The sequence below is a fragment of the Pelodiscus sinensis genome, chromosome 28 (assembly GCF_052426305.1).
Source record: "Pelodiscus sinensis isolate ZL-2025 chromosome 28, ASM5242630v1, whole genome shotgun sequence".
NCBI classification, from domain to species: domain Eukaryota; kingdom Metazoa; phylum Chordata; order Testudines; family Trionychidae; genus Pelodiscus; species Pelodiscus sinensis.
Genome location: NC_143079.1, coordinates 12259068 through 12280815, shown reverse-complemented (window position 1 = coordinate 12280815; position 21748 = coordinate 12259068). Strand labels below are relative to the sequence as shown.

Here is a 21748-nt window from a genome sequence, read left to right as displayed (position 1 = left end):
CTGGTGGCGCTCACATTGGGGGGTGGGGGCTCACAGCGGGGGGGGGGGGGGGGAGCACTGCCCTGGTGGCGCTCACAGCATGGTGGCGCTCACATTGGGGGGTGGGGGGCTCACAGCGGGGGGGGGAGCACTGCCCTGGTGGCGCTCACAGCATGGTGGCGCTCACATTGGGGGGTGGGGGGCTCACAGCGGTGGGCGGGGGGGAGCACTGCCCTGGTGTTGTTCATAGCGGGAGGGTAGTCACAAGATTGGGTGGGCACCAACCTGGGGCACTCATGGCCTGAGGGGGGGCCCTGCCTTGGGGAGCACACAGTCGAGGGTGAGGCACTGCTGTGGGGAAGCTCACAGTTCATTCAGCCTCAGGATCACTTTCTCCTGTGCTATGGGGGCCCGGGAAGCGGTCCAGCCCCGGTGATGGAGCATGTCTCCCCCCCGCCCCCCAGCGCTTATAACCATTGATGCCAACAGGCTCCAGGGCTCAGCAGGGCCACAGGGTGGGTTTGATGCTGAGCAGTGAGCGGCGCCGCCCCCCCAGAGACAGGCCAGGGTGTCTCCGGCACACCTAGCCACCAGCACGCTGTGCAGAGCAGCCCTTCAGGGCACCGGTTCCAACCCAGCCCCCATGCGAATGGCCAGTAGGTCTCTATTAGCCCTGGAGCTGGTGGGTCTTAGCCCCATTCTTAGCAGACAGGTGCCCACCCCCCGCACACTGCCCGCTGGGCGGCCCTGGACGTGCTAGACGTGCAGCACCCTGGAGCCGCCCTCAAGGCCAGGAGCCCATTGAAAGGTGCAGCCCAGCCCAGCCCCCAGTGGGGGTTTCTCCCCTTTGCTGCACTGGCTCTCGGCACCCCCAGAGCAAACTGCTCTGCTCCCATGAGACAGGTCACCAGCTGGGGCAGCGCCAGGAACACACAAAGGGCTGTTGCCCCTTGGCCGTGGGCTCAGCGCGCTCACCAGGACGGCAAAGGCACGTCCCGATCCTGCTCTGAGCGACTCCAGCACTTCCTCTGTCTCGCTCCACCCCTCCCGGCACTTCCCAGCAGCTGGAGAGACCCACAAACACAGGCATTTTACAAACAACCTGCCTTTACTGGCCCGCCCGCAGCAGGGCTGGGACAGGTGCCAAAGGCTGCGGCACAGCAAAAGCGAAACACACCTGGCCAGTCCTCAAAGCAGCTCTAGTGGAAACAAACATGCTTCATAAACAGCTCCACCCGCCCCGGACTGACCAACACACAAGGCACTTACGAGCAGTTATCCACGCTCTGTAACCACTGCCGGGACGCCTGCCACAGGGACCTCTGCCCTGTTGGGTCCCGCGCCCTCGGCTGCGCTTCGCCAGACACTTTCGGGGCCTTAGGCTGCACAGCCTGGGATGCTGGCAGGGGCCACGTTTTTGTAGGGTTGCTGGAGCTGAGCACAATGGGTTGTTACTGGGGGATTGTACGTCAGAGCTGGGCTACTCACTCTATTTGTCATTGTAGGGTGCCCTGTCCCGTCACTAGGGAGTTGTTATTGTAGGGTGCCCCGGGTCGATCACTAGGGGGTTGTTATTATAGGGTGCCCCAGGCCAATCACTAGGGGGTTGTTACTGTAGGGTGCCCCGGGCCAATCACTAGGGGGGTGTTATCATAGGGTGCCCCAAGCCAAATACTAGGGGGTTGCTGCTGTAGGGTGCCCCGGGCCAATCACTAGGAGGATGTTATCGTAGGGTGCCTGGGCCGATCACTAGGGGGGTGTTACTGTAGGGTGCCCCAGGCTGAACACTAGGGGGTTGCTACTGTAGGGAACCCCTGAGCAACCTTTCCCCTGATTTTTTCTATATGTGTGAGGAATAAATTTTGTTATGTGCACCAATGCATGTGCAGATGTGCACCACACATAGACACACATGCTACCAGCCGCGGGCAGTGTGGAAGCTCTGCTAATAAGCTGGGTAGCGTTTGAATCTCTCCTGGGTGCCACCCCAGCACTCAGCTCACAGGGGACACTACTCCTGGGCCGATCCCTGGGGGTTCTATTGTAGGGTACCCTGGGCCCATCACTAGGGGGTTGTTATTGTAGGGTACCCCTGCCCATCACTAGGGGGGTGTTATCGTAGGGTGCCCAACCCCATCACTAGGGGGTTGTTATGGTAGGGTGCCCAAGCCCATCACGAGGGGGTTATTACAGTGGGGTACCCCGGGCCCATCACTAGGGGGTTGTTATCGTAGGGTGCCCTGGCCGATCACTAGGGGGGGGGTCTTATTGTAGGGTGCCCCAGGCCGAACACTAGGGGGTTGCTGCTGTAGGGTGCCCCTGAGCAATGTTTCCTCTGATTTTTTCTATCCGTGGGGAATAAATTTTGTTATGTGCACCAATGCATGTGCAGATGTGCACCACACATCGAAACACATGCTACCAGCCGCGGGCAGTGTGGAAGCTCTGCTAATAAGCTGGGTAGCATTTGAATCTCTCCTGGGTGGCCACCCCAGCACTCAGCTCACAGGGGACACTACTCCTGGGCCGATCCCTGGAGGTTGTTATTGTAGGGTGCCCCTGCCGATCACTAGGGGGGTGTTATCGTACAGTGCCCTGGCCCATCACTAGGGGGTTGTTGTTATCGTAGGGTGCCCCTGCCGATCACTAGGGGGTTGTTATCGTAGGGTGCCCCTGCCAATCACTAGGGGGTTGTTGTTATTGTAGGGTGCCCCGGCCGATCACTAGGGGGTTGTTGTTATCGTAGGGTGCCCGGGCCGATCACAAGGGGGGTGTTATTGTAGGGTGCCCGGGCCCACCACTAGGGGGTTGTTGTTATCGTAGGGTGCCCCTACCGATCACTAGGGGGTTGTTATTGTAGGGTGCCCGGGCCCATCACTAGCGGGTTGTTATTGTAGGGTTGCCCTGTGGACCTGGGCAGTTGATGGTGTTTCCTGGGTATTGGGACCCATCTGCGAAGGGGCCTTTGCAAACAGCTACAGCAAAGCCCTGGGGCCGTGGCAGCCCGTGCAGCGTCCGTCCCAACCCGTGTCCGTATTGCACTGCGCTCAGCGCAGGCGGCCGCTGGGTCACGCCTTCTCGTGTTCAGGGCTCGGCGTGGTGGCGGCGGCGGCCCGGCTCTCGGCAGCCTGAGTCCCGGCCCCGCCCGGCGCCAGCATCACAGCCAGCACCAGGACGATCACCAGCACCGCTACCCCGGCCACCCCTGCCAGGATGAGCTTCCATTTCCGGTTCGCCCAGCGCTGCTTCTGCGCCACCACCTTGGTCGTCTTGCTGAAGGTGGAGCTCTAGGAGGGAGCAAAGCGACAGCTCTCAGGTCCCCGCCCTCAATCCCCGATGGCCCGCCTCCTGGCGTGCCGGTCACGCCTCCCCCTGCTGGCCCGCCTCGGAACCGGGCAGCTGTGTGTCATGGGCGGGGCCAACAGAATCGCCAGGGCCCTGGTATGGGGAAGGGGCGGGGCCTCAGGCAGAAGGGGCAGGGCTCAGCGCCATGCAGATGGGCAGCCAGTCCTGAGAGCTGCCCCTTTGAAATCAACAGGCCCCAGGGCAACTGCCCCCGTACCCCTCTTCCACGGGCTTGGGAGCTATTGGGAACTCCCCTGCCGGCCACACAGTGGGAGCCCATCTCCACGCCCTGGGGCTTGGGTTCGCTGCCCCAGGAACGCCCCAACCTCCGTACCATGACGCGGAGCTCGTCCGCCCGGTTGTCCAGGTCGCTCAGCTTGACCTCGCGGTCCAGCACCTTGGAGTAGTTGTCCAGCATGATCTGAGTCACCTCCTCGGCATCCTTCTGGCATCTCTCCAGCTTCTTCTCCACCTGCGGGGTGGCCAGGGTTCAGGGGTGCCTGGGCTCTGGCTGTCCGGGACCAGGGCAGAGGGCAGTGCCAGCCCAGTGGCCTCCAGGAGGGGAGCGGAGCCCAGGGGGAGCTTGCTGGCACTAAGGCTTAAGTCCCTAGCACCTGAGCCCCGCCAGGCCACGACTCTGGGGGGCAGGGGAGCCCCCTCTGCACCCACCCAGGCAGCAGCCGCTTCCCACCCTGCAGTGCCACTTGCCTTGGCCCAGCCACCCCCCGGTGACGGAGACCCACAGCTCCAGTGCCCTCTGGCCCAGCCTCCGAGAAGAGGGATGTGAACGGGTAACCGGTTAAGCACCATCCTCACTGGGTAGCAGGTAACCAGTGTCCAGGGCAGCCGCCAGCCCTGCGCGGGGCTGAGAGCGGGAGCCCCGCGGGCTGGGGGCTGTTCCAGCCAGGCTGAAGCAGCCCCCCCAACCTGGGAGCCTGCCTAGTCGGTTACACATTAGGCCAACCTGCTGTTTACCTGACGAATCAGGATTTCTCATCCCTGGCTGGGGCCAATGGGGTTAAACGCAGGCACAGCACCCGCGGCCCAGAGGCCAGTCCCTGTCGGGCTCAAGGACCAGCCCAGCCTTCCTTACGGTGCGTGGACGGGAGGATTCTGAGAACCAGGCGGCCGGCAGGGCCTGTGGGTGCCCTGCCCCGGGCGGCTGCGTGGTGTCTGCAGACTTAGGGCTCTCTTGCTTCCTTTCCCCTCTAATTGAGACGCCTCCCGCCCAAGAGGCCCCGTCAGCTCTGTGTGGGCGGTGCAGGGCCTGGCAGAGAGGTGCTGGCACAGTCGCCCCCTCCCCCCACTGCCACCCCAGGCGAGGCCCCCTCCCGCCCGCGCCGCCCATGGGGGATCGCATGGCCAAAGCAGGAAACAGCCACGAGGGTAAATTCTCGGCACCGACAGGCGGACGCTGTGACGGCCGCGGTTCCTGGAGCGAGGCACCTTGGCTGGCGGGCCCAGCCCCCTGGGAAGTACCCTTTCCGCCAGGAGCAGACCCCAGCCAAAGGGTGGAGAGGCCCGAGCCAGCCCCAGCTGCATCTGCTGGCAGCTGGGACGGGTCAGCTGAGCCAAGTCCCACAGGAAGTGGGACCGGGGGAGCCCTGGGGCTGCGGCGAACGCATGTGCAGGACGCGGCAGGCGGAAGGAAGCTCTCGGCGTGACCCGCGAGGGCTGGGCTGGGGAGGGACAGTCTGGGAAACCCATCGCGTGCGGCAGGCGAGACCCCTGTGCCCAGCCCCACTGCTGGGACGGCTACGTGCCCCGCCCCTGCCAGAGTCCTGACTCCCAGCCCCCCTGAACCTCACTGCTCCCAGCACGGCCAACGCACGTGCCCACGGCCCCCGAGAAGGCTCAGACATGGATGCCGAAGATGACACCACACAAAGGTCCCTGCTGCTCCGAGCCCCCCCATCTCCTAGCACCTGCGGCTCTGCAGCGGCCCCAGCCTGGGGCTGTAAGGGGAGCGGCTGGGGTGAGGTGGGAGCAGGCACAGGGCTGCGCCCCCCTGCCCCCGAGTTCTAGAAGGGCAGGGATTCGGTTGGAAGATGTGGATTTGTGGGGGTGAAGCACATGGATGGGGGAGCAGTTGGGTTACGGTGTGCAGGGGCTGGGGTTGTAGGTAGTTGGTGGGGTACGTTGTGCAGGCATTGGGGGCAGCAGTTGGGGTATGCTGTTTGGGGACTGGGATAGCAGCTGGGGTACGCTGTGTGGGGGGTAGGACTGGGGTAGCAGCTGGGGTACGCTGTGCAGGGGTTAGGACTGAAATAGCAGCTGGGGTATGCTGTGCGGGGGCTGGGATTGGGGGACTGGGGATGTGCGGGGTTTGGGGGTAGCAGCTGGGGTACGCTGTGCGGGGGGTAGGATTGGGGTAGCAGCTGGGGTACGCTGTGCAGGGGTTAGGACTGAAATAGCAGCTGGGGTACGCTGTGCGGGGGCTGGGATTGGGGTAGCAGCTGGGGTACGCTGTGCGGGGTTTGGGGGTAGCAGCTGGGGTACGCTGTGCGGGGGTAGGATTGGGGTAGCAGCTGGGGTACGGTGTGCAGAGTTTGGGGGTAGCAGCTGGGGTACGCTGTGCGGGGGCTGGGATTGGGGTAGCAGCTGGGGTACGCTGTGTGGGGGTAGGATTGGGGTAGCAGCTGGGGTACGCTGTGTGGGGGCTGGGATTGGGGTAGCAGCTGGGGTACGCTGTGTGGGGGCTGGGATTGGGGTAGCAGCTGGGGTACGCTGTGCGGGGGCTGGGATTGGGGTAGCAGCTGGGGTACGCTGTGCGGAGTTTGGGGGTAGCAGCTGGGGTACGCTGTGCGGGGGCTGGGATTGGGGTAGCAGCTGGGGTACGGTGTGTGGGGTTTGCGGGTAGCAGCAGGGGTACGCTGTGCGGGGGCTGGGATTGGGGTAGCAGCTGGGGTACGCTGTGCGGGAGCTGGGATTGGGGTAGCAGCTGGGGTACGCTGTGCGGAGATTGGGGGTAGCAGCTGGGGTACGCAGTGCGGGGGCTGGGATTGGGGTAGCAGCTGGGGTACGCTGTGCGGAGTTTGGGGGTAGCAGCTGGGGTACGCTGTGCGGGGGCTGGGATTGGGGTAGCAGCTGGGGTACGGTGTGCGGGGTTTGGGGGTAGCAGCAGGGGTACGCTGTGCGGGGGCTGGGATTGGGGTAGCAGCTGGGGTACGCTGTGCGGAGATTGGGGGTAGCAGCTGGGGTACACAGTGCGGGGGCTGGGATTGGGGTAGCAGCTGGGGTACGCTGTGCGGGGTTTGGGGGTAGCAGCTGGGGTACGCTGTGCGGGGGCTGGGATTGGGGTAGCAGCTGGGGTACGCTGTGCGGGAGCTGGGATTGGGGTAGCAGCTGGGGTACGCTGTGCGGGGGTAGGATTAGGGTAGCAGCTGGGGTACGCTGTGCGGGAGCTGGGATTGGGGTAGCAGCTGGGGTACGCTGTGCGGGGGTAGGATTAGGGTAGCAGCTGGGGTACGCTGTGCGGGGCTTGGGGAGCACTGTGCGGTCTCTGCCCGTTCTCACAGGCCGTGGCCTGGAGCCAGCCCTGCGCCGGGCGGTTTCCTGCAGGCCGAGCTGTCTGGACGTCCGGCTGGGCCGCGCGGCAGCGGGTGGATGTTTACGGGAACCAGCCAAGTTGCTATTGTTTGTTCTGGGCCCCTGTGATCGATGCCCGGAGGTGGCAAGAGCTGGAAAAACAAGTTGCCGGGCAGGGAATTCCCAGCACTGCGCCTGCCATGGGCTGGGCCCTCCCTGGATCTGCTGTGGCCTCCTCAGGCCACTCGCCACCTCTGGCCTCAGCCCCCCTCCTGCAGTGGGACAAACCCCCAGCCCCCCGACCAGGCAGAGAGGTTCTGGGGCCCCGCTCCCGGGGGGGACTGGCACCCACAGCAGCAGCCCCTCCCCAGAGTGTGGCCACAGCCCAGATGGCCGGGGGCTGAGACCTGAGGCTCCTCCTGGCCGAAGGGGGTTTCCGAGCGGCTCAGAGAGGAAGCGCCGGGCTGGTGGCACGTGCTGAGCCCCTGCTGACACGGACAGGTGGGTTCCTCGAGGGGGGGGACCCACATTTCACGGCTAGACTCCCCTTGCCCCCCACGGCCGAGCACCCCCCACGGCCGGGCATCCCTTGCCCCACAGCATGACCAGAGCAGGGAAGCGAAGGGCCAGGGTCTGTGTGGAGCCCGGCTCCCCTGTGGCCCAGCCCCCACGCTGCCAGCTCCACTGTGTGGGGCCCAGAGCCCCCTGGCACGGGTACCAGGCTGCCTGCCAGAGCTCACAGGGCTCGCTCGGATCCCAGATAGGGAAACCGAGGCCCAGAGCAGGGGAGGAGCGGCGGAGGCGGAGGGGCACTCATGGCCCCAGGGAGTCTCGCTGCATAATTTAAATTCCACCCCCCACCCCCGCAGGACACCCAGCAGCCCTAAGCTGGGCCCAACCGGGCCCAGCCCCGCCCAGCCTGCAGGGGGGCCCCTCTGTCCCATTAGGTGCGAGGACCAGCCCAGAACAAACCCCCTTTCAAAGTGATCGCAGAGGGGAGCCGCCTCCAGCGTAGAGGGGTCCCCCGCTCCCCACTGCTCCCCCACTGCATGGGGGTGCCAGGAGGGGTGGGCCAGGGCAGGCTGCCAGGCAAAGCAGATTAACACCCCCAATCCCCACTCCATCACAAACCCCAGCCAGGCCCCCGACAGGCCCATCTCCCAGGGATCAGAATGGGTGAGACAGAACACAGGCCTCCCCCAACCTGCCCCAGGCACTGGGGGGCACTATGGGAGATGCAGGGGGCTTGACCCCTAGAGCAGGGGGGCACTATGGGAGATCCGGGGGGCCTGACCCCTAGAGCTGGGGGGCACTATGGGAGATCCGGGGGGCCTGACCCCTAGAGCAGGGGGGCACTATGGGAGATCCGGGGGGCCGGACCCCTAGAGCTGGGGGGCACTATGGGAGATCCGAGGAGGAGGACCCCTAGAGTTGGGGGGCACTATGGGAGATCGGGGGGAGGACCCCTAGAGCTGGGGGGAGGACCCCTAGAGCTGGGGGGCACTATGGGAGACCCGGGGGGGCCAGACACCTAGAGCTGGGGGGCATTATGGGAGATCCGGGGGGCTTGACCACTAGAGCTGGGGGGCACTATGGGAGATCCAGGAGGGAGGACCCCTAGAGCTGGGGGAGGACCCCTGGAGTTGGGGGGCACTATGGGAGATCCGGGGGGCCAGACACCTAGAGCAGGGGGGCACTATGGGAGATCCAGGGGGGCCAGACACCTAGAGCTGGGGGGCACTATGGGAGATCCGGGGGGCGGACCCCTAGAGCAGGGTGGCACTATGGGAGATCTGGGGGGGCTAGACACTTAGAGCTGGGGGGCACTATGGGAGATCCAGGGGGCACTATGGGAGATCCGGGGGGCGGACCCCTAGAGCTGGGGGCACTATGGGAGATCCGGGGGGCACTATGGGAGATCCGGGGGACGGACCCCTAGAGCTGGCACACCTAAGCTGGCTGCCCCTGGGGAAGGGTTTGCCAGGGGAGCTGCCCGGCTCTGCTGCACTCAGCAGGGGCAGTGCCAGGGGGCCAGCGCGACGCCCACGCGCAATAGCAGGCCCCACTCTGGCTGAGGCTCTCGGGGGTCATGGCCCAGCCAGGGGGCCCGGCTTCCCCGAGCTCGGCGGGGCCTCGGCCGCTCTCCGGAGCGCGCCCTGGCTGCGCCCTCCCCGGGCAGGGGCTGCGGGGCTATTCCCCCCATGTCGCATTCCAGGGCACTTGGCCTCGCAAACCCATTTCCCTGCGTAACTCCGGCCCCGGCCCGACACGCCGCTACTCCCCGCCTGGAGCACGGGGCTTCTTGGCTCGGCGGCCAGAGCCAGGCCCCTCGCAGGGAGGGTGACCCCGGAGGCAGCGTTGCCTAGTGCACGGAGCATGGGACTGGCCCATGGGAGGTCTAGTCCACTGAAGTTCTGGGTGACTTTGGGCCCGTCTCGTCCCTGCTGCGTGCCTCAGTTTCCCCAACGGTCGCTGGGGGTAAGGGCGGCGACCTGCGTGGTGAAGGGCTAGGAGGGCCCAGGGGCCCTACAGCGGGGACCCCGTCAGCCCCCACAGGCGCAGGGCTGGTCCGTGCGCAGCCGGCTCTGGGGCAAAGCGCAGGATGTGAGCCCTGGTGGGGGCGGGGGGAGGGAGCGGAGCCGCTGGCGATGGCACAAGTCCGGGAAATGGGGAGGAGACACCGATTTCGAAGGGGGGCAGGCCCCGAACAGCCCCTCATGCCCCCGCCAGCGGGAGCCCCACGGCCGGGGCCAGCGGACCGCCGCGGGCGCAGGGCCCCGGACAGGCCCCACGAGGCGCCCAGAAACCGAAAGTGCCGCCCGCGTCGCGCCCCTCACCATGGCGCCGGATCTCAGGCCGCCTGGCCCCGCCGCTCACTCCGCCGTCCTGGGCGCTGCCAGCCGCTCGGGGGCTCCTGGCTGCGGTGCGGTGCCTCCAGCCTGCCCCACAGCGGCCGCTGAGCCAGGAGGGAGGGGCCGGGGCCGGGCCACGGGCAGCGCCCGCCCAGAAAGGCGAAGAGCGCCCTAGAGCCGGCTCGGCCCCGCCCGCAGCGCACGCCGGGCCCTCCACCCTGCCCTGCCCTGTCCACTCCGGAGCCCCTCCAGGCTGGGGTCCCGCACTGGGCGTCACTCCGGAGTCACGTCAGGGGGCGGGGCGGGCGCTGACTTCTCTGTCTCTTTCCTTCTGTCTTTCCACTTTCACCCCTTTCCTGAGCCTGGGGTGGGTCTTGCAGGGCGGGGAAGGGCGAGATGAGCGGCCCCAGAGCTGGGCAGGAGAGTGGGGGTGGTTCCTCACCTGCCTCTGCCACTGCCCTGCTAGTTGACCTTGGCCAAATCCCCGCCCCTTGCGGTGCCTCAGTTTCCCTTTGTGCGCAAAGGGGATAATGGCGCCTCGGTTGGGACTTGCTGTAGAGCTGTGGGGGAGGGGCTCGAGCCAGGCCCAATTCCAGGAGAGGACAAGTCTCAAGGTTACCCTCAGACTCGGTTTCCGCCTGCCAGGAGCTGCAGGGAATCCAGGGCTCAGCTGTCCCGAATGCAACAGGAGGCAGGCCCGGGGGTGCCCAGAGTGCGGGATGTGGACACGGCTGCATGAAAACCCTGCAGCTTGGAAGACAAGGTTGGGGGGCAGCTGCAAGGGGGCTAGAGAGGCTCTCGGGGATGCGGGAGCAGAGGCTGATCAGCAGCTGTGGGCAAGAGCGGGGGCACCTGCTGCTTTGTCTCTCATTGGCGCCCTAGGGAACAGCTTGGGTTCTCCAGTGGGCACCTCTGTTACTTTCCACGCACCCAGGTGAACTCTGGACTCCCGGCCAGCGGGGGGGTAGGGTGGAGGGGAGAGGAAGTAGGAAGTTGAGCAAAGCCCAGAGGGGAGCAGGGTGCCTGGCTCCTCCCCAACCTGCAACAGAGGGAGAAGTGCGTCAGTTACAGGCAGGCTGGGTGGCCCCACCTGGCTCCCCGGGGTGGCTGGAGCCTCACAACAGGAGAAGCTTTTCCTGTCACTCTGGCCCAGGCCACGGACAGGGTCTCACTGGCTAAGTAGCAGTTCTGCAGAAAAGGGCCTGGGGATTCCAGTGGACGAGAAGCTGGAGATGAGTCGACAGGGAGCCCTTGTAGCCAAGAAGGCTAATGGCACATTGGGGGGCATTAGGAGCAGCATTGCCAGCAGATCTAGAGAAGTGATTATTCCCCTTTATTTGGCTCTGGTGAGGCCACATCTGGAGTGGTGTGTTCAGTTCTGGACCCCTCCCTACACAAGGGGTGTGGACGCATTGGAGAGGGTCCGGCAGAAGACGATGAAAATGATTCGGGGGCTGGAGCATGACCTATGAGAAGAGGCTGAGGGATTTGGGCTTGTTCAGTCTGCAGGAGAGCAGAGCCAGGGGGGATTTGAGAGCAGCCTGCAACTTCCTGAAGGGAGGTTCCAAAGAGGCTGGCGAGAGGCTGTTCTCAGTGGGGGCAGATGCAGAACAAGGAGCAATGGGCTCAAGTTGCAGGGGGGGGAGGTCTTGGTTGGATATTAGGCAAAACTTTTTCACTAGGAGGGTGTTAAAGCACTGGGATGGGATCCCTAGGGAGATGGTGGATTCTCTTTCCCTAGGAGGGTGGGGAAGCGCTGGGCTGGGTTCCCTAGGGAGGGGGTGGAATCTCCATCCCTAGAGGTGTTTAAGTCTCAGCTTGACCAAGCCCTGGCTGGGATGATTGAGTTGGGGTTGGTCCTGACTTGGGCAGGGGGCTGGACCCGATGACTCCTGAGGTCTCTGCCTGCCCTGGGCTTCTAGGGTTCTATGAAGCAGCCAGGCCCTGGCCAGGTGGGGACAAAGGGCAGGACTCGGTGCCCCCCCCCAAGCAGAGCGGTGAGCGGGGTCCCCGGTTGTACCTGGACCATGACTGGGCAGTGCGGTCCAGAACAGGGAGCACACAGGGAAGTGCCATTTGCCTGTCAGCAAAGCCGGGAGCAGTTATGGGGAACCTCAAAGCCTCTGCCCACCGGAAACCAATCCCAGCTCCTCCCAGCGAGGGACGGGGGCCAGCCGCTGCTCCTGCTCAAGGAGACTCGGCAGCCCTGGGACAGCCCCACCCCAGCCGGGACCAGGAGAGTCAGAGCAGAGAAACGCCCGGCACCCTGTGTCGATCCGTGGGGAGCCGGCCAAGCCTGCGGGAAGGGCACAAGGTGAGGGACAGCTCCGCGGGGGGAGGCTGCACGGTTTCAAGGTGTTCAGCTTAGAACGGAGACGCACCCCGGCGAGGGGCGGGACATGTGAATGGAGACGTGTAGTTCCCCTTCCCCCAACACAAACCCCAGGAGCCTTGCACTGACAGGAAGAGCAGTAGGTTGGACACAAAGAGGAGGAGGTGATTTTTCTCCCTCCCCCCACGTGTGGCACAATTAACCTGTGGAACTCACTGCCAGGGGATGCTGCAACAGCCAAAAATATCACAGGGCTCCACACAGAGCTGGATACATTCCTGGAAGACTGGCCCCTCACTGTCTGAGAGCTGAGATGCTCCCGACTGCAGCCCTCTGCTCAGGGCCCAAACCTGCCACTGCCCGGAAGCGGATGGGTGGATCTCCCCATGACTGCCCTGTGCAGTACACCCCTGCGGCGCCGGCCCTGCCAGTGCTGTAGCCGCTCCTCTGCCCTCATGCTGCAGGGGCAGTAGAAAGGCTTTGCCCACACTGGTATTGGCACGTGGTGCCACCCAATGGGCGGGCGACCCATGGCAGTGCCTTGTGCCCCACAACCCACGGGCTCCGTCAGAGCATGGTGGGCCGAAACCCCGAGATCCTCTGCACCAACCCTGGCTCATCCCCAGTGTGATTTGCAGGACCCCAGCTGTGCCATGTGGGGGGCCCACCAGTGGCACTGGGGATCCTGGGAGTCAGACACCCCCAAGGCCCTGGGGTCCCCTGTGACTGGCACTGTTACAGGGGGGGGGGGCAGAATGCGGAGCCCCCGCTACTGCTCCAGCAGGATGGTTGTTTACTGTTCAATTACCTAATGGGAAGCGGCTTGAAGGAGGCCTCCCCCCTCCTGGGGCCGGGAAGTGCTGGGCCGTTGACACTTCCTGTCGGACACCCAGCTCGGCTGCTGCACGGTCCCCCTGCGAATTACAATAGGGTTCCGCTGGCAAGGGGCGGGGAGTGGGACCTGGCCCCCAATTGGCTGGAGCTGCTGGCAGTTCAGGAGCCAGCCTTGGCCAGCTCTTCGGCTTAGGGAGCTGGCGCAAGGCCTCAGCATGTTACATGGTAATTAAGGCTCCAGCCACGGTACTGCAAGGAGCTGGCAGGTGACTCCCTGCGTCTGCATGTGGCTAGTGTGGAGGGGTGTGTGGAGGGCCCCATCCCCCTGCTCTGGTGTTGACTCTGAAACCTAATGGTGGCTTGTGATGTAGTGGGGGGCTGTCTGCTCTGTAATCGGGGTCCCCCTACGCTGTGATGCGATTCCCACTGACTCACCCACACGTGGATTGGTCCAGACACCTAGTCCCAGCCTGAGCAGATAAGGCTCTTCCCAGGGGGAGAGACAAAGGGAGGTAGAGACGGTCAGCTGGCTGGGGGGAGGGGGGGGGAGGGGAGGGGAGGACAGGGGCTGGGAGTGAGGCAGTTCCTGGCTGGGAAACATGAAGGGAACAGACTAAGCTGAGGGTTAAGGGGGCGATGGACCCCCTACCCTAAGGGGTCTGAGGCATCCTGGCCCTGGCTCCTGTAGCCACATCACATCTGTGCCATGCTGTATCCCGGAGGAGCAATAAAGCCCCCTGTTCTACTGGCTGTGGAGTCTGTTCTTGCTGCTATGGGGGTGCAGGATCGGGGGACCCCAATGCTCCCTCACAGGGCTCTATAGTAGTTTGCTGTGGATTGAATCCCAGGAGACCGAGGGTATAAAAGGATCTGGGCACAGTGTGTGCCAGTGGCAGCTTAGGGGCGTGGTCCTGGTCTGTGGGTGAGGCCTGGTCTATCTCTGAGTGGTCCTTTGCAGGAATGGGGGCTCCACGTGGCAGCTCTGGGTGGGTGTGGCAGGTCCCATGTCTCAGGTGCTGGCCAGGTTCCCTCCCAGGAGGAGTGGGCTGGGGGTGCAGTGCAGAGGGGCTGTGCTGGGGGCCTGCAGCGAGGCAGGGGGTAACTGAGGTATTGGAGCCTGGTGGGAGCTGCTCCCGGGCCCAGGAGGGAGTGTGGCTGGGGGGCAGTAGGGCCACTGAGGGGGAGGAAGGCTCTGGGCAAAGTGCCCAGGACTTTGCCTGTGTCAGGCAATGACTGCAATGGGACGGCCCTGATGGGACCCAGAAGGGGCTGAGCTGGGGAGCAGGGGCCAATGCAGGGGCTGGGGGGTGGAGCTGGAGTGCAGGGGGGCCAAGCCCAGCCAAACAGGCCCCCTAGCTCATTGCCATCCTGCCTTGGCAGGGACCCCGTGGCACCAGCCCCCAGAGCTGCAGCCAGTGCCTGAGAGCCCCTGGCAGCACCCACATGGCCACACTTGCTCCCATCTTCCCAGGGGCTGCCCCTCCACCCGATCCCGGCTGCCTCCCTGAGCCCAGCCCAGAGCAGCAGCTGTCCCCAGCCACTGCCCCATGAGCCCAGCCACCCCAGTGTGCGGGCTCCCACAGCAGCCAGTCCCGGGGCAGAGGGAGGGGTCCCCACACCCCACCAGCCAGGGCCAGAGACAGGAGCCTTCCAGGCGGACGGTCGCTGAGGTCCCCCCCAGCCGCTCTCAGCACCAGACAATGGGAATGGCAGGGGCAGGGTCACATGACAGCAGCGCACATGGATGGGGGGGTGTCACTGGAGCTGGCACCGCTGCCTGCCCTGTGCCCACACTCGCCCCAGCCACACGCTGCTTTACCCAGCTCTCACGGAGAAACTGCTGCAGGACCCCTGGGCTCTTCCTAGCTCTGGCACGGCCCTGACAAGCCACTTCCGTGCCTCAGTTTCCCTTTAGCCAAGCAGCGGTGGGAGGCAGGCAGCCTGGCAGAGCCCTATCTGGGAGGTGCCGGGCTGGCTGCTGGGCAGGGCACCTGTCCTGTGCTCAGCCCCACAGGGCAAGGGCCCACACCCAACTCCCCCAGGAACAAAGAACCATCACAGACCCACCCCCCACCTGCTCCCTGGGCACAGCCCGACTCTGCAGGCCCACCCCAGCAGGGGGCGCTGTGGGGAGGGGCAGGGCAGTGGGGGGAGCTCCTGGCTCTCCAGCCCCAGCCCCTCCCAGCAGGGGGCACTGTGGGGAGGGGCAGGGCAGTGGGGGGAGCTCCTGGCTCTCCAGCCCCAGCCTCTCCCAGCAGGGGGCACTGTGGGGAGGGGCAGGGCAGTGGGGGGAGCTCCTGGCTCTCCAGCCCCAGCCCCAGCCCCTCCCAGCAGGGGGCACTGTGGGTGGGGCAATTCCTGCCAGGACTCTCCAGGCGGTACAGAGCCGAGACAGAGGCCAGTTCCTTCTAATCAATCTCTATTCTCCATGGCCGTATAAATACATGATTGCAGGAAGCACAGCCTGCGTCTCCAGGGGGGAAAAACAAAAACAAAAAAAACCAGGAAGACTTGGCCTCTCCCTCCAGGGCTGGGGGAGCAGAGAGGACGGAGGGAGAGGGGCTGAGCGCCTCTGAGCTCCCTGCATGGCTCAGGGACCCCCAGGTCTATGGGAGGCTGCCAGTGAGATCCACGGGCAGAGCTAAACGCAGGGCATGTGGCAGGATGGGGGGGGCAGGACGGGGGGGGCTTTGCTCCCCATGGCCAAGTCGCCTCCTGCAGGCACCAGGGCATTGCCACAGCCCTAAGCGCCCCAGCCCCGCCAGGCAGGCCGGGGCGGGGGGGGCGCTAGGGGAGAAGCCCAGCAGCCCCTAGCCTGGCCAAGCCACCTGCACCCTCCCCCCGTGTGAATTCCCAAGGGAAGAAGGAGATTCCCCCCTGCTGGGCCCAGCAAAGCCACTTGCAGCAGAGGGCAGAGCAGCCCTTGTCCCACAGACTGGGTGGGGGGGTCAGCAGCACCTCGCTCAGCTGGGATAGAGCCTGCTGCGCTGGGCAGGGGGACCACCCTGCCCCCCAAAGCCGTCCTGTGTGGCTGGGGCCAAGGGGGGCAGAACTGGGAGCTGTGCCTGCGTGGGTGTTAGCACCAGCCTGGGAAAGGATCTGAGGGCTGAGCCAAGGCAGACGGAGCAGGGGAGTTACCCCCAGGGGACACTGTGCTTCCATGGGGAGCGGGGTCAGGGCACAACAGCAGCCTCAGCCCAGGACCCAGCAGAGGGAGGCTGCAGCCAGCAGGGGCCTATGTGGGGATGACTTTGGTGGCCAGGAGGATGATGAGGATGAGGATGATGGCCACCACCACGCAGATGATGATGATCATCTTGACGTTCTTCCACCAGTACTTGCGGGCCACCTTCTGCGAGGTCGTCTTGAAGTGCTCGGACTGGGGGGGAGACGGGGGTTAGCCCTCCTGCCAGCGGGGGGGCTGCTCGGCTCAGCCCCTAGACAGCTAGACACGGACGCGCCCGCTTGGGCCAGAGGGATTCGGGGTGAGGCTGCCCCTGGGCACACTCCCTGGGCTGGCAGGGGAGGCCGGTTACACCAGGCCCCGCAGGTGAGTGCTGGGGCACCGGACCCCCCGGCGCGTGCTCGCTGCGACGGAGCCAGCTCCGGGGCCCTGGCCACTCCAGGGCAGCTGGGCCTGACTCCAGCACGGCGGGTGGAAATCCAGCTCCCCCTGCTTCAGCTAATGAGGGCAGATCAGCAGGCACAGTGATGCTGGGGGGGGGTCCACATGCAGGCCAACCCAGCGTCACCCGCATGCCCAGCAGGGGGGGCTATGGGCACCCCAGACTGTCCACGGGGGACTTGCATCTCCCTCTGCAGTTGCTGGCCCGGGTAGATGGGCCTGAGCATGGAGAGCCCCAGGCAGGCAGCGCTGGAGCGGTGCAAAGGGCAGCGAGCAGCCTCGCTGGCTGCCTGGGTTTATCAGCGGCTGAGCAAACAGCCCCACCCTGCAGCACCCGCAGGCAGAGACCAGAGGAACCCAAGGGACGCGTCATCCCACCCCCGAGCAGCCCCGTGCCGCCGCACGCCCGGCGGAGCTCTCAGAGCCAGGGCACCACTAACACCCAGTGCCAGGCCAGGCAGCGCCAGGCCTTCGCCCCAAACCCCCATCGAGTCTCCAGCCCCCCGTCACTCAAACCCCCTGCAATCATCTCCAGAGTTGGGGTGTCCCCTGTCCCTTCGGCCTAGCCAGGGACCTCCCGCCTGCTGCTCCCCGGTCCCGCCCCGCCTGGGCTCACCGTCGCCTCCAGGTCCTCCGTCTTGTTCCGCAGGTGGTCCAGGTTCTCGCCCCGCGCCAGGATCCGCTCCACGTTCTGGGTCATGATGTTCTTCACCCCCTCCACATCGCTCTGCAGGTTCTTCACCCGGTCGGTCGCCATCCCGCTGGCACCAGAGCCCTCCTGCAGGGAGAGCGCCCCCCAGGGGTCAGCAGGAGAGCGGCTGTGGGAGCAGCCAATGTGGCCCGGCAAAGCAGAGGCCCAAGGTGAATGAGGGGCAGGTCAAGCAGCCAGAGGGCACTGATCTCAGGGCAATGCCCCAGTTCTGCACCCAACTGCAGCCCTGTCTGGCTGAGGAGCCCAGGATGCTCCCTGCAGTCTTCCATGAGAGAACAGTCACATGGGGAAACTGAGGCAGCTGACAGACCAGCCCAAAGAACCAGGAATAGAACCCAGGAGTCTTGTGTCCCACCACCCCATGCGTACCCCTAACCCACACACCTCTGGGCACTAGGAATAAGAGAGCCCCCCTGCTCTAACCACTGGACCACAGCACCTCAGCCTGCACAGGGACGGAGGCAGTTGGGGAAGGAGGGTGCCCAGGGCACGGTGGTGGTGCTGCCGGCAGAGGCTGAACAAGCCACCTCCCACAGGACAGGACGGGACACGGGGGGGCTCCCCGAGCCGAGCTGCCCCCATGAGCTTGCCCTGCCCCCTCCACTGCTGAACATCAACAGAGCCTCCAGCATCCGCATCTCGTCTCCGCCACCAGCCGGACTCGCCCAGCCGGTCGGACAGCCACAGCGCCCCCCCCTCCCCCCCACAGGGATGCCCTCGTACCTGCTGCTCCCAGCAGGCAAACACTGCCACCCCAGACAGATCCCTCTGAGATCACCCCGCAGCCTGAGAGACCCTGGGGGGTACCCAGGACAGAGGCTCCCCACCCAGCGGAGCCTGAGCTGCGGCTGGTCAGACCCAGGTGTGTTGGGCTGGGTGGGTCTCAGACACGCTGCCCTGGGCCAGTCAGGCAGCTGGGAGCAGCGTCAGCCCAGTGCCCAGGTTCGCGATGCCCAGCAGGGAGCCCCATGGCCTGTCCAGCAGCCTGCAGAGAGACTCCCCTCTAGGCTGCCCCCTCCCTTTCCAGCCATTCAGGGTAGCTTACTGGGTCCCCAGTCAACCCCCAGCCCCAGCCACATTCAGCCCGGGCCGATCCCCAAAGCCCACTCAGGGTCTGGTCCAAGCATGGCCCCGAGGCACCCACATGGCCCCGGCAGACCCCGTCCCTGGGCGGTGAAACCCAGACTGCCAGCAGGAAGCTGAGCACCCCCCATTCCGGTTGTGGGGGCCCTTTGCAGGAGACCTCCTGAATCCCTAGTCCACCTCTGGGGCACCTTGGCAGCCCCTGGGGCACCAGCGTGCCCCTCTTACCCTTCAGCTCCTAGGCCGGCCCCGGTGGCTCAGGACTGGGGCACCCTAGCAGGGATGAACCCCCTTCTCGCCTGACGGGGGTGAATTAGTGACCCCAAATGCAGGGGCTGGAGGTGGAGGACAGAGCGTTACTCTCTTGCCTTCTGCCCATTGGCTTTGGGGCCCCAGGGCTCAGACCCCCCAGCCCTCGGTGCAACTGGCCCCTACAGACTCCCCAAGCCCCCAGACTCTCTCCAGCCCCTTTAAACACCCAGCCTGGCTGTGAAGGGTGCTGGGCCTCCCTCCACCCCACCCACCAATGCTGCCCCACAATGCCCACTAAGCCAGCTCCCCTGCCCCGCATCCCACCCCAGAACAGCCCCGCAATGGGGGTGCCCCCACCTGCGTCGCCTCAGGCTGCAGAACAGGACCCGGGACCCCGTGCCAGGGACGGTTGGGCTGACCACTTCCCCTTCCTACAGTGGGGCAGGGCGGTCACGGGACCCAGCACCCTAGAGGGGGAGGGGAGCAGGCAGCTCCGACCCCGGGGGCCACAGGGGGCCCTTGGCACGGACACAGGAACCTGTTACTGGAGGGTGGGTCCCTATGGGCCCAGGAAGGACCCTGCCCCCCTTCCGGGGAGAGACCCCAGGGCCCCCCCATCTCCTCACACTGGCGAGACCAGCCCCGCCGGCGTCGCTTCCTGCGCCCGGGCTGGTACCCCGCAGCCTGCAGCGCCGAGCACCCTCACCTCGCCCCCAGACCGCGCGGGGCCCGGGGCTCGCTCCCAGCTCTGGGAGGGGAGTGGGGTCTAGCGGTGAGAGCGCGAGGGGGGACGCGGCCCAGAAGCAGCAGCTGGGGCCTCCCACTGCAGCCGCTCCCCCGCCAGCGCCCGGCTCCGGACCCCGCCGAAGCGGAGTCACTCCGGACCCCCCGCGGCCCCGATCCCGGCGCTCACCATGCTCCGGGGCCTCCGCTCTCGCTTCTCCGGCCGCTTCCTGCTGCGCCGAGTTTCGGCCCAAACTTCCTGCTTCCTGCAGCCGGCTCGGCCCGGCCCGGCAGGTCCCAGGTGCGAGGGGCGGGCCCGGGTCCTGCCGCCGCCTTTAAAGAGACACTGGCCGGGCCGCGTCCGCCCCCGCGGCCCGGCGCAGAACCGGGGGGGGACCCTCGGCCCCAGGCACGGGCCCGAGCCTTGCTGCCCCGCGCCCCCGTCACAGCCCCCCCGGCTGGGCTGTCTCAGACCCCGGGTCGCCCCCTGCCGCAGCGCTCCCCCCCCCGCTCTCACGGACCCCAGGGCGCCCCTTGCCACAGCCCCCCCCCCCGCTGGGCTGTCACAGACCCGGGGGCACCCCCATCCCAGCAGGCTGGTCCTTGCACTGAACTACTGCTTTAGGGTTCAGGCTACTCATACACACACAGAAGGCCATGGGGCGGGAGGTAGGGGCATCGGCAGAGCTGGGGGGCAGCAATAGCAGGGGCTGTGGGGCGGGAGGTAGGGGCATCGGCAGAGCTGGGGGGCAGCAATAGCAGGGGCTGTGGGGTGGGAGTGAGGGGCATCGGCAGAGCTGGGGGGCAGCAATAGCAGGGGCTGTGGGGTGGGAGTGAGGGGCATCGGCAGAGCTGGGGGGCAGGAGTGGCAGGGGCTGTGGGGTGGGAGTGAGGGGCATCGGCAGAGCTGGGGGGCAGGAGTGGCAGGGGCTGTGGGGTGGGAGTGAGGGGCATCGGCAGAGCTGGGGGGCAGGAGTGGCAGGGGCTGTGGGGTGGGAGTGAGGGGCATCGGCAGAGCTGGGGGGCAGGAGTGGCAGGGGCTGTGGGGTGGGAGTGAGGGGCATCGGCAGAGCTGGGGGGCAGGAATAGCAGGGGCTGCAGGCGGGAGAGAGGGACATCGGCAGAGCTGGGGGGCTGGAATAGCAGGGGCTGTGGGGTGGGAGTGAGGGGCATCGGCAGAGCTGGGGGGCAGGAATAGCAGGGGCTGTGGGGTGGGAGTGAGGGGCATCGGCAGAGCTGGGGGGCAGGAGTGGCAGGGGCTGTGGGGTGGGAGTGAGGGGCATCGGCAGAGCTGGGGGGCAGGAATAGCAGGGGCTGTGGGGTGGGAGTGAGGGGCATTGGCAGAGCCGGGGGGCAGGCATAGCAGGGGCTGCAGGTGGGAGAGAGGGATATCGGCAGAGCTGGGGGGCAGGAGTGGCAGGGGCTGTGGGGTGGGAGTGAGGGACATCGGCAGAGCTGGGGGGCAGGCATAGCAGGGGCTGCAGGTGGGAGAGAGGGACATCAGCAGAGCTGGGGGGCAGGCATAGCAGGGGCTGCGGGGCATCGGCAGAGCTGGGGCAGGAGACTCTCCCGGCTGGGTGAGCTTTGCCCACTGGGTGTCCCACCCCCCGGCTGAGACCAGCCGGTCCCAGATGCTGCCCAAGGGCTCAGGCCGGGTGGAGCCGGACAGAAGCCACCTGCCTGTTCATTGGGAGCAGACCCGGGCCCAGCGCTGCTCGGAGACATGTTCCTGGGGCCGACGCTGCTGGGCATGGAGCTGCTGTGAACCTGCCCCAGCCCTTGCTGGGCTGTGGAGTTGGGCTCAGGCCAGTTACGGAGGGGGCAGGCGAGCAGACACAATGGCAGGGGGCTCAGGGCCAGAGACTGCTGGGTGGTGAAAAGGGCCTGGGGGTTTAGATGGTGGGGCAGTGAAAGGGGGCTGGGGGCTCTGGAGGACACTGGTGACTGCCTGGCCTGCCCAGCCCTGGCACTCATGCAGCGCAGGGGCTCGACACAGCTCCGATATCACTTCCCCCCGCTCATGCATCTTCCTTGCTGCCATGGCGCCTGATGGGCACAATCCCGGCACATCCTGCGCCCCCCCTGCCAGGCCCACTGACGGGGGGTGGAGGGGCAACTGCCCCAGGGCCCTGCCATTCAAAAGGGCCTGGGGCCGTTGGTCACTGTTGCAGCCCCAGGCCCTTTACATGGCTGCGGGAGCACCGCTTGGCACACTTCAGTCCTGTCACTTCCAGCCAAGGCTCCGCCCACTTGCCTAGGCCCCAGCCAGTCTGCCAGATGCCCTGCTCTCTGCCCCTGGGGCCATGCTGCCCTTTCCCTTTCCTGCCCGATCACAAAGAGATTTACCAACAAGTAGCTCCTACCCCCCCTCACAATCACCCTCCCCCACAAGGGATGCCTCCCCTTTCCTTTCTGTTACAGTCATAATCAAGTCTCATGCTCCAGGGCTGATGGCCCCAAGGGTCAGGCAGAAGTCCCTGCTC

The 21748-nt window shown here is 66.0% G+C and overlaps 2 protein-coding genes across 2 annotated transcripts; both read right to left on the bottom strand.

Annotated features, from left to right (window-relative positions):
- Nucleotides 1–1068: 1068 nt before the first annotated feature.
- On the bottom strand, nt 1069–9936 carry VAMP5 (vesicle associated membrane protein 5). The gene is made up of 3 exons (XM_075910790.2): nt 9690–9936; nt 3659–3796; nt 1069–3266 (listed from the first exon to the last, which is right to left on the bottom strand). The coding sequence occupies exons 1-3, from the start codon at nt 9690–9692 to the stop codon at nt 3048–3050; spliced, it is 360 nt and encodes a 119-aa protein (XP_075766905.1). The 5' UTR covers nt 9693–9936; the 3' UTR covers nt 1069–3047.
- A 5336-nt stretch (nt 9937–15272) lies between these two features.
- VAMP8 (vesicle associated membrane protein 8) lies at nt 15273–19611 on the bottom strand. Its single transcript, XM_075910791.2, has 3 exons — nt 19456–19611; nt 17112–17273; nt 15273–16249 (listed from the first exon to the last, which is right to left on the bottom strand). The coding sequence occupies exons 1-3, from the start codon at nt 19456–19458 to the stop codon at nt 16106–16108; spliced, it is 309 nt and encodes a 102-aa protein (XP_075766906.1). The 5' UTR covers nt 19459–19611; the 3' UTR covers nt 15273–16105.
- Between the last annotated feature and the right edge of the window lie 2137 nt (nt 19612–21748).

Excerpts from the sequence above, each read along its gene's own strand:
- VAMP5 (XM_075910790.2), bottom strand. Across the intron at positions 3,267-3,658 it reads CGGACGAGCTCCGCGTCATG|AGCTCCACCTTCAGCAAGAC; the intron begins GTACGGAGGTTG and ends GCTCCCTCCTAG.
- VAMP8 (XM_075910791.2), bottom strand. Across the intron at positions 16,250-17,111 it reads CGGAGGACCTGGAGGCGACG|TCCGAGCACTTCAAGACGAC; the intron begins GTGAGCCCAGGC and ends TCTCCCCCCCAG.